At 36.7% G+C, this 14,596-nt stretch overlaps 1 protein-coding gene across 1 annotated transcript in view; it reads left to right on the forward strand.

Annotated features, from left to right (window-relative positions):
- Nucleotides 1–381: 381 nt before the first annotated feature.
- LOC117418328 (mitotic spindle assembly checkpoint protein MAD1-like) overlaps nt 382–14,596 on the forward strand; it is a 60,738-nt gene continuing 46,523 nt past the window's right edge. Inside the window, exons 1-5 of the mRNA XM_034031253.3 lie at nt 382–650; nt 1,792–1,916; nt 2,497–2,578; nt 3,377–3,507; nt 5,373–5,432. Coding sequence (XP_033887144.3) covers nt 510–650; nt 1,792–1,916; nt 2,497–2,578; nt 3,377–3,507; nt 5,373–5,385 — 492 coding nt within the window. The 5' untranslated portion in view covers nt 382–509 and the 3' untranslated portion in view covers nt 5,386–5,432. The remainder of the gene's footprint in view (nt 651–1,791; nt 1,917–2,496; nt 2,579–3,376; nt 3,508–5,372; nt 5,433–14,596) is intronic.

Genomic DNA, 14,596 nt, shown 5'->3' on the forward strand with positions numbered 1-14,596 from the left:
CACAACTTTGAGTTTCTTTCCCCTTTTACAACGCAATTTCCATGTTTTTTTTTTTAGTTGAAGTGTTTAAAGTTAAATTTAAGTTTTATATTTGCTTGTTCAGCCTCAAAAAGCCACAAGTAAACCTTGTTATTACTTTATGTAAACGTGTCTATGTCCACTGTTTTCTGTGAAGAAAGTGCAATGGCGAAGAACGAAAAAAAAAAGTTGTCAACTTATGTAGAATAATAAACAAAACAATGGTCCCTCAGGAAGAGCTTGGACGGAACATGCAAAAATCTGCCAAATAGCACTTCAAGGCCTACACAACGTATTCTTTACACCTGGGATATTTTAACGTATTGTAAAATAAAGACACACACACGGGCCACGCCCCCCGGCCCCTAGTGCTATGCAGTCTCTGCGTGCGTTCTGAATAATATAATGGCTTTTATTACTTTTTGAAAACGAAAGAATGTTTTAATGAGCGAATATCCGAACATGAAAAACCAGTGTTCGTCCCAACACTAATGTTTATACACGCACAAAGAAACTGGAAGAAAGCGAAACTGAAGGAGCAAACCCAGATCAACAGGTCCCTCAGGAAGAGCATGGAGAGAACAAGCAAGAAACTGCTAGAGAAGGAATCCAAACTTGCAGAGGCCAGCAAGGTAGATTGAGTGAAAGACGGTTGGTTTTATAGCTATACATTGCATGGCAATACCCTGGCATGGACTACAATAAAGCACAAGGAGGCAGTCATGTCATTACCGTAGCTGGTCAAGGTAGCATATTTTTTAAATCTCTTCATATAATATCTATCTTTTTCAATTCAGTAGCATTTCCTATTTTTTCTTTCTCCTGTATTGTGTAGAACTTTTCTGATTGGTGTCACTAGAAAAGACAGCCTGAGCCGCACTGTTAGAAATGGAATCTTGTCTGCTGTCAGATTATAATTTTTTTGTTTTCTACCATCCTGAGTTAATAATTGCTTGGTGTTTGAAACATATTTTTTAAAGCTGCTTATCAATGTTTTATACAAAGACCAGTATCAAAGTTGCTTCTTATTGATGCCTTGGTTGGACAGGAGGAGAGAAGCAGGCTATTGTTAGAGCCCAGGCTGTTTTATTTAGGAGGAGGGATGCAGGGTATTGTTATAGCTGTTTTGATCAAGAGCTTTCGTGTCTGCATGAAGACATTTGCATGAAGACAAATGAGCTGATTATAGGATTTCTAGCAAGAAACGTTGAACTCCTTGTTAAAAAGAGGGGTTTGAAGAAAAACCTCTATGTGAAAAATGTTTACATTTGTGCTTTAGAACTTGGAAACCTAAAAGTTACGTTTCCTTGAAGTTCTATTAAAGGCAGAATTAAAACAATGATATCGATGTTTAGGGACTCTTGTAGGCTGTACACTGTAGCAGTGTCAAACAGCAGTTCACATCAATTTGTATAATACATTAATACATTTCTGTTGGGACTTTTTTGAAATGCTTACTATACCTAATTGTCACAAAGGTACCTTTTGTACAAATCCAGCCTTTTATTTTTATCAATATGATAAAGTACACGGGCAACTTGGTATGCACATTGGATCTTCTCAAGTACTACCCCAATAGATAAACCTTAATCTTACTGTATGTAAGAATTATATTGAAGAAAGATGAGTAAAATGGTTTCATCCAACCTACTGCTGTGGATTTCAATCGACCTGACTCATCCTGTTCTAAATCACATATCTACTTCTTATTCTCTTCCATAGTCTGTAACTCTGTTGTAATTATTTTTTTCTTTTTATTGTCCCCCCCCCAAGATGATCACCGTTTTGAGAGCAGAGATTCTGGAGCTCCTGCGCAAGTTTAAAAGCCAGGAGATAAAGCTGACAACACGGGGAAGCGAGAGACAGGAGCATGTGGAACAGATGGAATTGCTTCGCAAGTATGAATTTCAGTTTTAACATTTAAAATTAAAAAAAAAAAAGTGTGTGTTATTTTATTTATTTATTTATTTTCCTGCTTTGTTTCTGGCATCTTAACATGTGTTTTCTTTCCAATCTTTTTTTAATTGGTTTGTTCTGGGTGGTGTATACGTTATGTATGTAAATAGAAAACGATGACTCAGAAAGCTTGTGCATTGATTGTACAACAGATAACTACAGCTTCCTTCAGAGATGGACTTGAGTGACACCCGAGCTTAATTAGGTAGTCGATCGAGGAGAAAGTTAGGGTTGTCTGATTATTCTCCCTGTATAACCTGGAGTGGTTCAGAATGCTGTGAGTTTTATTTCTTTCCCAGTCCTATATAATGTAGTTCAGCTATTTCTATGCTACTCTATCTCTTCCCAACCATGCACAATAATACTTTCTTTGAAAGAGATGGCGCATTGATGTCCCAGTGGTGTTTTGGCTTTTTTGAAACAGGAACATAAAACTGTCTTGTATGGCTATCAAATGCATTGCTGATGAAAGCTTAAAATATAAAGGTAGCTCTCACCATTCTTAATTTCTTTCCCCAAAAGGAAATGCCAGGAAGCCTTCCAAAATACGCAAAAGCTACAAGCCTCTCAGGCCCTGAATTCTGAAAATGAGCTGAAGATACAGGTAAGGGTTATCTCTCCCACCCCCCTACCCTCAATGGAATGTCTAGTTTGTCTAAACAGAGTGGGGTGCACTATGGAGGAGAATAAGAAGTAGACATGTAATTTAGAGTCCGGTCGATTTGAAATCCACAGCAGTAGGTTGGATGAAATAGTTTGACCCTTTTTTTTAAAAATCTTTCTTCAATGTCATTCTTACATACAGTTAGATTTAAGTCTGTCCCCCAGCATGGTGAATCAAAGCTCAATGTCTAGTTTGTCTAAACAGAGTGGGGTGCATACTGCAGGTCCTGTGGTGCGTGTCCTTGAAGACCCAGGTTAATATTGGCTATGATCTCTTTGGAAGGAATCCTTTTTTTTTTTTTTTAATATGTGTAGTTTATAGTTTTATAATAATTACCTAGTCACGTCTGACTGCTTGGAAAGGATCTTTTCATTGTTCTTGCAGTTCTGTTAGTTTAACAGTAAAGCTGTGTGTGCCAATGCAGCCCCCTCACATACGGTGCACTTAACAGCATCTGGCACACCCTTCTCATACATCCAGCTGGGCACATTATCTGCATTGACTGGATTATGAAGCCTTGCTTTGATACCTAAACTGTTTTTTTTTTTAAAGGAGGAATGATTATTATCATTATTCACTTTTCTGTAAAAGTAGTATTTTTGAATGAGAAAGCCCTTGCTGTGTTAATTTTCTCGCTGCCTGACAATTCTGATTTTACAAGCAAGAAGAAGCTCCCTGGTAAAGTAAATGGCTCATTACCCTCTGCCTCTTTGTCTCTCCCTCTCTCTGTACCCGCAGGAACTAGAGATGAAGCTAGCTTTACAGGAGCAAGACTGTATGATCGTGAAGAATATGAAGACTGATCTGTCACGACTTCCAGATATGGAGAGAGAACGGAAACGGCTGAGAGAGGAGAACACCTACTTCAGGTAGAACAAGGGAAATGTATGAAAGAGTGCCGGTCAACTGGCCCAACAGTGCTGATCCGGGTCCGACGTTTGCTTTATCTTTACAGTGACTTGCTTTTGTGTAAGCAGATCAGAAGTGTCCTGTGTACTTGCAAGCAATAATAACTGTTTGCCGCCATCTATACCATGGACATAGAGAGATATTGATTCCTATAGCCAAGAATAGCATCAAGATATTTTTTTTAACTTACAAATCAAACGTGACCATTTCTGAGCAACACATTTCAACCCCACTTTTAGACGTTTGAATACTGATACTGTAGGGTCAGCATCTTCTAAACGTCCAACACAAAGTCGGGCCTATTCAGTGTCTACTTTTAGAAGAGCAGTCTAGGTAAATTACGTGTTCACATTGCGTGAATGTTGAACCCGACTTCTGTGAGTTTTTTAAAGTTCATTTCATTTACACCCTCTGATGAAGAAACCAGGGAGAATAACACTCTTCCCAAGGACTAAACGGAGGGTATGCAACAGACACTGGAGCGTTCTGAAAACACCATAAAAGACGTGGTAATTTTGGAAGTGGAGAAAGAGGTAAAGGACAGAGTCTTTTCATGTCCGCTTTCAGATTATTTGCAGGATTCTGCTTTTTGGAACAGGTAGACTAAATGCTACTTTTCAGTTTAAAAAAAAAAAAGGTTTAATGCAGCTAGGCCCTCATCTTGAGTCAGCCCCTTTTAACTTCACGGTTTCTGTGTGTAAATGCTAGATTTGGAGTAGCAGCAGGCTTTCTTGCTTTTGCTGGCTATTCCAAGGTCAAGCAGCGCAATTGGAAGCAGACAGTAGCTTCAGGTTCTCGTGTTAATCCACTCCCCAGCTTCTCAAGGGTTCACACCCCTCATCACTAAAGAGAGTAGGCCTGCTTCCAGCTTGATGTGTGTTCAGATATCGGGTTGTGGTGATGGGACTCGTTTATTAGGTAACATTTAAGGACTAGAGAAAGAGAAGGTAGGCTAAGCAGACAACACCAGACTAGGCGCTTGAGTCAGTGAAATGAGTCAATAGCTGTCCAGTTTTTAAGGAATGATCATTTGAGATGTGGGTAGACAAAAATGAGGTTAGTGCTAAATCTAACCTCATACAGTATGTGTGTGTTTTATTTTTTACATTTTTGATTTTTTTGACTGTCACAACTCAATGAAATGTTCTGATATTATTAAAGAAGAGGTCTTATAAATAGTCTAAATGACATACTCATTTCTAGGTCTTAATTTTGGGAACAACTTTTTTTTTCTTGTCCAAGTTAATGTGCGTCAAATGGATTTAATTGCATTGATAGCGTACTGAAAGAAAAAAAAAAAAAAGATCATGAGAAATGACATTCACAATTACAACATTTAATTACCCAGGCGAAGAATTGGTTTTATGATTCATCAAGCAAATTGGAAAAATTATGATTCAAGTAGGAATTGGTAAAGCTAGAATGCGCTTCTCATTTACATAGGAGCAAGAAAATATATCCACCAAATATTTGACACTTTGATGACACATCTCTTATTTTTCCACAATAAATAAGATACAAGACTTGTTGGACCTTTCTTCTTATATTTAAATGACAGGTGATGTGAAGAACTTAATATGCTTGCTATATAGATTTCTGGTCAAGTGTGTTGACTTGCATGCTTCTTAGTGAAAATATATATTCAGTCTTGCAGTAATGCTAACCTATCTCCTTATTAAGGGGTAAGGGTTAATATAACATTTGTTAAATGTAGTGATGAGAGTCTCTGCAGGAGTTCAACACATTCACTGCAGCACAGTTGGTTTTGGTTATGTATGGATTTCAGAAATAGATTCTTGGTCAATCCTGTTTTCTTTTCCAACAGAAACTTGTTATGAAACTGCAAGCCTGTGAGAATTTGGAGCATGCTACTGGACAATATCAGGTAATAATAATAATAATAATAATAATAATAAAATATCAGCCCATCCAGTTTTCACTTTTCATATTTCTGTGTCGTGATTTTAATTGGTATCAAATGAACTTTTTTTTTTATAATTTTATTTTGTGACATTGACAGTGTTTACATGGACAAGTCATGACAGTTTTCCTCACAATGTTTTTGACGTACTTTTCAGGAAATGCGTGGCTATGCTGTTCTGACTTAGGGAAAAAAAGTCGGCCATGCCAATGCAGATTACTCAATTCATAGTAATTTAGGGGAGGGGATATTTAAATATCCGTGTCTGCCTAGTAATTTGGAAAAGAATGACTCTGAATATCGTGAGGAGAGCTTCATGCGTTGCCATGAAAATTTGGAAAAATTAACAAGAAAAAAGAATTAACTTGTCTCGCACATTGCGAATTGTCATGCATTACTTATTTGTGTCTCGTTACCTTTCCAACACACACACACGCACACACACACATATACACATAACAGTATATAAAATATAACTTCTACTAAGTACAAGTTTTACTACTTAAAAAATGGATATGCATAACATCTAAAAGTTTTATTTAATTAGTCTATAAATGTATGTGGAACATGTGGGAACACGGGGGGTTACACTACAATACAATAAGAAACGGTTTGATCCTCAGGCCTATATGAATATAAGATTAAGAACAGTGGGATATGTAGAAATGCATATGAGGTTCCTGAGCAGCTTCATGCACTGGCAGTTCTATAGGTGGAGTACCAGGCTGAGCATCCTAATGTTCCTGTACACATCTGTCAGTCCCTATACCCTGCCTTTGCTCCGAGAAGCCAGTGACTGCTGTTCTGCAGCTGTGGTAGAAGTGCCAGGCGCAGAATCCGCTTAACACCCACCAACATTATAATGAAACCTGGATGTCTTATAATATTATAAACATTCAAACAAAAGTCTTTATTTAAAGCGATACGGTACATTTATGTTGTTTGTTTACTATATCCATTACTTATTGCACAATATGCCAAGTGATGCTAACAATTCATTCCAGTTCTGTGCGGTGGAAGAAGAGGTGGAGCTCTGTTCCTGGGACATCTTAAAAGAATTATGGAAAGAAAATACGACTACTACTTAATAATAATAATAATAATAATATGAGGCTAAAAGTTTGGTTAGTTGTGCTTAACAACATGCATTTATACAAACATTAATAATAGGCTATACGAGAGGTTTACATTTGCAGCATCTTTTGCGTTCTTTCTTGTCTTTGTCTCTGTGTGTGTGTGTGGTTTGGTACGGCTTTGCTGAGGAATAACATGAGATTCTGCCAGTTAAACGGGATCTTGACTGCTGAAACCTCGTGACACACAAGCATGATTCCTGCTCCGGTTTACATGGGTTTTTAAGGCTATTTTTATCACGAGAAAGTGACTCGCCCAGCCCTTACCTGCGCTGACCAAAGGACGTTCTTTTGCTGTTTCACGATGTATTCGGGTGACAAAGTCACACAGTCATGACTGTGGAGTCGATTTTCACATGCATGTAAACCCAGCCATTGTCTATGAATGCACATAGATTTCAGCATAGATATTACATCTTACTGACTTACAAAACAGTCTGATCTAGCCACTTTTTAATGTATTTGTTGGGATTTCAATGCTTCTTTACAATAAAATGTAAAATCAAATCAATTATTTGAGGTACTGTATCCCTCTATACCTCTATAGTACTTTCAAAAACAGTTGGGCTTGGATGTACAGTATGAACTTCAAAATGCAGGAAAGAGTGTATATGTTGTTGTCCACCAGGTGGAGCACTTGAGTTGTGATTAGTCATGCTGTGCTCTGGCTATTTTCTATATTGCTTATTAAATTAATCTTTCTATGAATTATTGGAAAAAAAAAACTTAATATTGGCTTCTCATGCAAACAGTATTAGGTTTGACTATGGGTATTGTCCATTATTTTGTTGCAGTACTGTCAATCTCATATCAGGGAGACCACCTTGACATCCTAGTTGCACATTGTAAACATGTCGGTGTCCCTAATATTCTCCATTTAAAAAAAACACTTTGAATGGACATGCAGCATGTCTATGGTCCTCTCAATTGATAGAATAAGAGACCGATGGCTGTGGGAAATAGTGTTCAAATTTGGTAAACTCCCTTCATATTTTTAGAAACAGATAACAATGCATACAGGTACTTCCTGTACTGTATAAGCATGACTTTGCAAACCATTCTACCCGATGAGCCATTCCCCCTTAAACTGTTCCCTTGAGGGGTTTTTTGTAATGTTTTTAGTAACTTTATTGGCCTCGTAGTGTATACACATGTCTAGTAATAAACAGCTATTGTTTTACTGTATCTGCTGGTGTTTGGAGCGCTTCCATTGTGTAAAGGATTTCAGCAGCTTAGTCTATTTAATTCATTATCTCCTCGAGCTAAGCCTGATCTCTCTTTGTGTTAAATATGCCCTCCAAAATACAATTTGCTTTAATATCCTTGTTTAAAATTGAGGGTTTTTTTTGTTTTTTTTAGGTCTGATTCATCCCATGAAATTATGACGGTTCACAGGCATCATTTTACTTTTTGCTCCTTAGGGGTAGCAGCCTGTTTTAGAACACACTTTCTTCATTCCCTAGTCAGTTCTGGGAACTATTGTCATCCTTTGTTGGATAACGCCCTATACATCACGGCTTGAAAAATATGACCTACTAAACTACAGTCAAACCTGGTCATAAAAAATTGCTCGAGGGACCATTTGAAATAAGACAGGCGGTCTTCGATGGCACATGAGACTCTTAAGAATGGTTACTAGTGGCCTTTTAATTTTAATGTTTTTATTTATTTATTTTAAAACATGGTCTAGCCCATGCGAGTGCTGAATGTCATGTGATGTTAATTAGACGCATGATAAAATGGAAGAAAAAACATTTATCAGTGAAGATTTACCTATGTAAGAGTTTAAGCTGAACTTAAAATTCATTAACGAAGCAACCAGAAGAGCAGACTGCCAATAAGAGGAATTAACTGTAATGGGGCTTAGACTAGGAATTCAATTCTCATCTGAGTTTTTTCCCTTTGGGACTAATTCTGCTCGTCTTGTTGTGTGCGTAATGCTTTGAACGAAAAGTGCTTCATGTAATATCATGGCGCAAGATGTACAGGATCAATTTCGGAAAAAAGAAGTGTGTGGTTTTGGAAATAGGAAATTGGATGCTTGCATAAAGTTAAAGAAAAGATACTGTGCAATGCACAGGGGTTGGAATAGTGGTAATGTTTTTTTAGAAAAATATGCCAAAGGAGTGTTACGCTTAGGGTTTTAAACAGTTGCTATCAGTAACCTACTGTATATATGTATAGTTGGAATAAATCCTACTTGTGTAAGAGCACTGAATTAGTATGCTAATTTTGTATAATCTAATTATTGCCTATTGTTTGTTTTTCAAGGATATATATAGCTCTATATATATAGAGCTATATAATTGATGGAATAACTAATACATTACAATTGTAGCACCCTAGAGGAGCACCTTATAAGAGAATGAACAGCCTGGTGGGATAACAGGTGCTAAAGAGGAAAGAAATGCATACTTTGCCACTGGAAAAAATGAAAAAACAATGAGGTTGTCAGTGTGACAAGCATGAGAGTGCTGCCCTGCTGTTTCTTCTCAGAGAAGCACACAAATAAACACAGCTATAACAAACGGCATAAATGCGCTGTGAAGCAAAGTGTCCAAAAGAAATCGTGTGTGGAGACACTTGGACTTGAAAGATAAAATGGACTTTTTAAGGAATATGCATGTCAATGCCACTCCTGAGGTTGTGTTTTTACTTCTGCTTTCCATTCTTGAATATTAACTGTCGCCACATTATCAGTGACAGAAATTTTGAAATGCTGTTCCTTTTATTAATATGCATATCCGTGCATTCTCAGATCATTAATACATGTGGCTTTCCTGGAATTCACTTACTATTCATGGTTGATCAAATCCACTGATTGTACCTCTTCTTGAGGTTTGAGGATTAGATGTTTAAAAAATGTACACTGAATGCAGTTCACTAACTCTAATGGCGTATCTGTAGTCCCAAGCAATAGGGTGGAGAACAATTGTTAGTTGGGCTTCTGTTCATGAAAATCTGGGTATTGGCAGTAGTGTAATAATGGTGTGCCTTGTGCAGAATGTCATTTTGAGAAACATTTGCAAATTAGCATGTAGTAAAGCATATATCAACCTGAGCTGACATTATGGGGATGTGATTTTTTTTTTTTTTTTTTTTAATTTATTTATTTATTTATTTATAAATCTTTTTTTACTTTTAAAAGTTGAATTCACAGTGACAGTTTCTATATAGCGTAACTTGGCAGATATAGTGTAATGAGACTATTTTAAATGAGACAATAGACTCACTGAATTCAAACTCCATATCTATGAGAGACCTCAGAGAATGTTGATGAGGCCACATGTGGGAATCGACAGTGGAAAGTTACGATTGGTTAACATTTGGTAAGAAATAATCCACAGGTTGATAACCTTCTGAAGGGATTCCAGAACTCACATCCTGCCTGCTTCTTTTCGTTTGGGATTTCAAGTGGGACGTTGCTTTGGCTCTGGTTTAGGAGATAAAATTGTTTGGAGTGCTACAGTGCCCCCTGCTGCCAAGACACCTGTAGTTCACCGCTGTCCAACCCCTGGTTATGAACCCTAGGTATTTATTGTATTGGTGGTGGGATCTGAAGAAACTCAGCCTGCTTTAATTCTCCTCAGCTGTTGTGGAAAATTATTGCAATAAGGGAAGGTAATTGGACACTCCTTAAGCAAAAAAAAAAAAAAAAAGCTGACCAATGCATTACTCCTTGTGGACCCTCTTCCAAGGTCAGATATTGTGCACAAACTGGATTCAAACCTCTTTTAGCAATCCTCAGCCTGCACTCAAAACAGTGTTGTTTTTACTAAGTAAGCCTATACTATATAAATTCCCCCCTTTGCAGTCTTCTTTACATTAGTGTCCTTCCTACTTGTCCCAGGTACCAGAAAGACATGATTTCATTCCAACAGCTAGTCCTGATTGAGACAATATAATTGGTGCTGGCCCTGAGCAACTCTGCTTGTACACTTTTTTGTTAAATTAGTGAACACCCCCGAGGTGGTCTGAACTCATTTAAGTTGTAATCCTTTATCAGATCTGAGTTTAATTATTGTCAATTCAAGGTCCGTTCAGTGAATCCTTTTATTTGTGTCAATGAAAAGCCCTATGGAAGGCTCTGGACAGAGTTAGAAACTTGCAGAATTGGTCCTATTTGTTTAATGCCTTGCTTGATTGATCTATTTATAATTGTTGTGTGTGTGTGTTTTTTTTTTTTAGACTTGCCACATTCGGATATTTCTTTAACAGAATAAAACCTCTGTTATGTGGGTGTAAAGTTTTGGGATCTTGTTAGTTTGGCCGAGTGTTTTATATTGGGCCAACGAGCCAGGTGTCTGATTGCAAGATCTTGATGTGGAGGAAATCAAAGTTGCTCATGGGTGAAGCTAGTTTATAGATTAATCTCTCTGTCTTCCATCTCATCAACACATGTACAAGTTTAAGTTGCCAGTCTGTGATTTCCTCTGGCTGCTGACAAAGATGAATTATTTGCACGGTGCTAAAAAGGAAGTCAATCATAAATCGCTTGAAGTGTGGTGTGTGTGTGTTTTATTTTGTTGATCGATATTAGAACGATTATCCTTTTTGTTTTGTTTTAAAACGCATCCCCTATTCCTTTTGGGAGAAAAATGCCTTTTAGTTTTTAGTAGAAATATCTGACAAGCTTTTCATCTCCCATCTTACAAAAAAACAATAGGAGAGAACCACTTGTATGTGATCATAAAATCTCCTTCCTCACATTTCAACCTTGAAGGCTATGTTTACAAGGGAAACATGGCACACACAATGCAACAATTGCATTAATGTCAATACAAGAATAACGTACCAATTTAAAAACAGTGGGTCAAGAACATTTATACAATACCTCAAGCTCTGAAACTATTACCCTCTGCATCGTAATCTATTTAAATATTGCTTCACATACAAGTTGTCTTAAAACGAAAGAGTAAAGTGTTCTGGACATTTTGTTTATTGCCTCCTTCATTCCTTTTGAATTGTGAGACTGTTCCTATCATTTGGGGCTATCTGTGAATGCTTGTTTACCGCATTTCTTTTTGTATTCTAAGGGAACACACAACACATTTTAATAAATTCCATTTTCAACCACAACGTTGTCGCTTTTGGTTCACCTGTCAGAACGTAGCTTTACTGATTTATACACTGAAAAACATGATCCAATGTAATGATGTTCTGTTGTTTTGACACAACCAATCTAGTTCATTATATAAATAACAATGATGTGTCTCATAATGTCAGCATGCTGACATTGATTGAATCAAATTGCCCAAGGTCTAGAGTTTTTAATTTGGACCTGTTTGTGTGTTCTCCTCTGGGAGTGCCACTCGACATACAATTTTGATTGTATGGAAGTTCAATTTATCAGTTTTGGCACCTGATATACTGTGGATAAGTGTCAGCAAAGCACTTGCTACATGCATATATTTATTTTTTTAATCCCAGAATAAACATGAAATCACTCAGTTTTAACTTTAAACTCCTGGATGTAATTGTTGCTGTCAGAAATGCGAAGGTGGGTTTATGGTATGCTAATTTACCTTCAAGAAAGTCAAAGCAGAAGTTGTTTTCTCATAAGGGAGGTAAGGATACTTTTGACAGCAGCTGTCCTTTTTTTTTTTTTAAATATATCATTTTCTCCTGTTCAGATGTTTATTTGGAAACACACCACATGTGAGAAGATCCAAATGATTACCGTTGAAAGAAATTAATAATGTCTTAACTTAAAGTAGCTGCTTTCTTACTTTATCTAGAGTATATCACTTTAATGGTCTCCAGTGAAATTTGCTTATGTGCAAAGTTAGAAAATAATTGACTAAAATATCACATCCAGTTTGCAAGTTAAAACTTGTCTTCGACTTTTATGTTTGAGAAACCAATTGTTTTCAAATTATTTCTGATATGTATTATAAGGACAGTATATGAAATTTAGAAGCAGGTCTAAAAATAAAAGCACTTCAAGTAATTTTTTTTGTGCCAAACACCAGTTGTATAGCATGCAAATCCCTTTGAAGTTTCATTAGAATATTATTTATTTGTTTATTTATTTTTTAAAGAATGCTTTTGTGGTTTCTCTAGTATTGTACATTACATACATAAATAAAGCCTGTGACAAAGGGTTAAGGGAGGGAGGGAGAACCAACCTTCAATGTCTGCTGCACTGCCAGTATTTACCTTGAGAGCTTGAAGTGAAATAAGAAATCTTTGTTTAAAATCCTGAATTTTCTCCCAATCTTTTAACTAACCCACAGTTCTATCGAATCACAAGAATATTTTAGCATCCCAGGAGTGATTGCATGGTGTTTTTAATTGGAACCCAACCTCTTTTGAAGTCTTTTCAGCCCTTTCATTGCAAAGAAAGGGAAACCAGATGATCACAGTGCCAGTGTCTTCATTTTCTTAATTTTATGTACGTGTCCAGGGACAGGTGTGTAATTTATTTATTTATTATTTTTTTTTTGGGGGGGGGGGGTGGTTATTAGGCTGGTATGATTGTTGGTGGACAGATGAATTAAGTCGTGCCTTAATTCAATAGAAGGCCTGAGACAGAGACTCATTTTTAATCATCTTATTTTTTGTACTCTACATCACTTGTCTGACTGGGGAGGTAACCTCCGTGAGATAATAGTTCTTCTGTAAATTTGAACTGAAATTACTGGCTATGTAAACAATTATGCATCTTGCGTTTATTTCATTAAAGTAATCTTTTTCATAAGATGGGCACACAGCAAAACCACCTTGATTATGGTGGATGAGAGTTTGTGTGTGTGTAGTTGGCAAGCAACAATCCAATAACATAACCTGTTAAAAAACATAATATATACGTAAAATACACAGTTCAAATAAGCTACTTTTTAAATAATGGACATATTCTTGAATCCTGAGCATGCAAATATGTGTGCAGATAGAGATTTACTAGGAACACAGATGCATCAAGTATAGCAAATGAAGATGACATGCATGCATATAACCAGTTGAAGCAGGATGCAAAGTTGACATTTTTCATGCCCATTTGGCAGGCATCTGTGTGTGCAAATTACCACCCATAACACTGAATTTACATGCTGATGAAAAATAAACATAGTAGGTGTTATGAACTATCTGCTGGATGAATTGCATACTGCAGGAGTACAGACACAGGAACAGAAACGTATAAAATCATATATATTTCCCGTACTGCTCTTGTGGTATTGCCATGTTTTCTGATTCATAGTTTTCTCTAGGGGAGGAAAAAAAAAGCTAAAGATTGGATCCCAGTTCAGACTAGCTGTTTTATCCTCCATTTCCTGTCTGAAGCAATATATTGTACAGAGGTGAAATTTAGATGTCTGTCTATAGTAATATTAATTTGCAGTATGTGTGCCTGTGACAATACCATATACTCTCTGCATCTGTGCTATACAATCCATCTGTACTGGATTCGAAAAAGATTATTTTTACTGCAGAACAGTTCTCAGCCCTCAGGAAATGAGAGAGAAAGAGCGAGAAGAGAGAGAGAGCGAGAGCTGATTGTTAATTAATTGGCTGTAGATGTCAGGCTTCAAGTAATGTTTGCACTGTTAATTAAAGCTGCAGTATCCCACAATCGTGTTACATTTTAGATCAACATATAACTCACTGATGGGCTTTGCTTTCTGCATTACTCCCTACAACAGTTTATATGTTGGTGGACATGGATGGTACTGCAGTTGTCTTTACACTTTCTTTGACGTATCTTTATACAAGTTGGAGCAACTTTCCCTCATTACATTTTTTTTTTTGCAATTTAGAGTTAATGGGAGTTAATTAGTCATTTTAAAGGCCTGCTTACTCTTCTAATAAATAATATTAATGTGGGTAGAATATCTCAATGATGAGGAGGGGAGTGATGAAGGATTTGAATGCAACTGGAATAAGTGAAACACGTTTACACACTGTACAGTGCAATTAGCGAAGTCTGGTTCCGACCACATTAATTAGTATCCATTCATTCTGTCCTCAGAAATTGTGTTTTTTTTTTTTTTTTTTTTA

The sequence above is a fragment of the Acipenser ruthenus genome, chromosome 13 (genome assembly GCF_902713425.1).
Source record: "Acipenser ruthenus chromosome 13, fAciRut3.2 maternal haplotype, whole genome shotgun sequence".
NCBI classification, from domain to species: Eukaryota; Metazoa; Chordata; class Actinopteri; order Acipenseriformes; family Acipenseridae; genus Acipenser; species Acipenser ruthenus.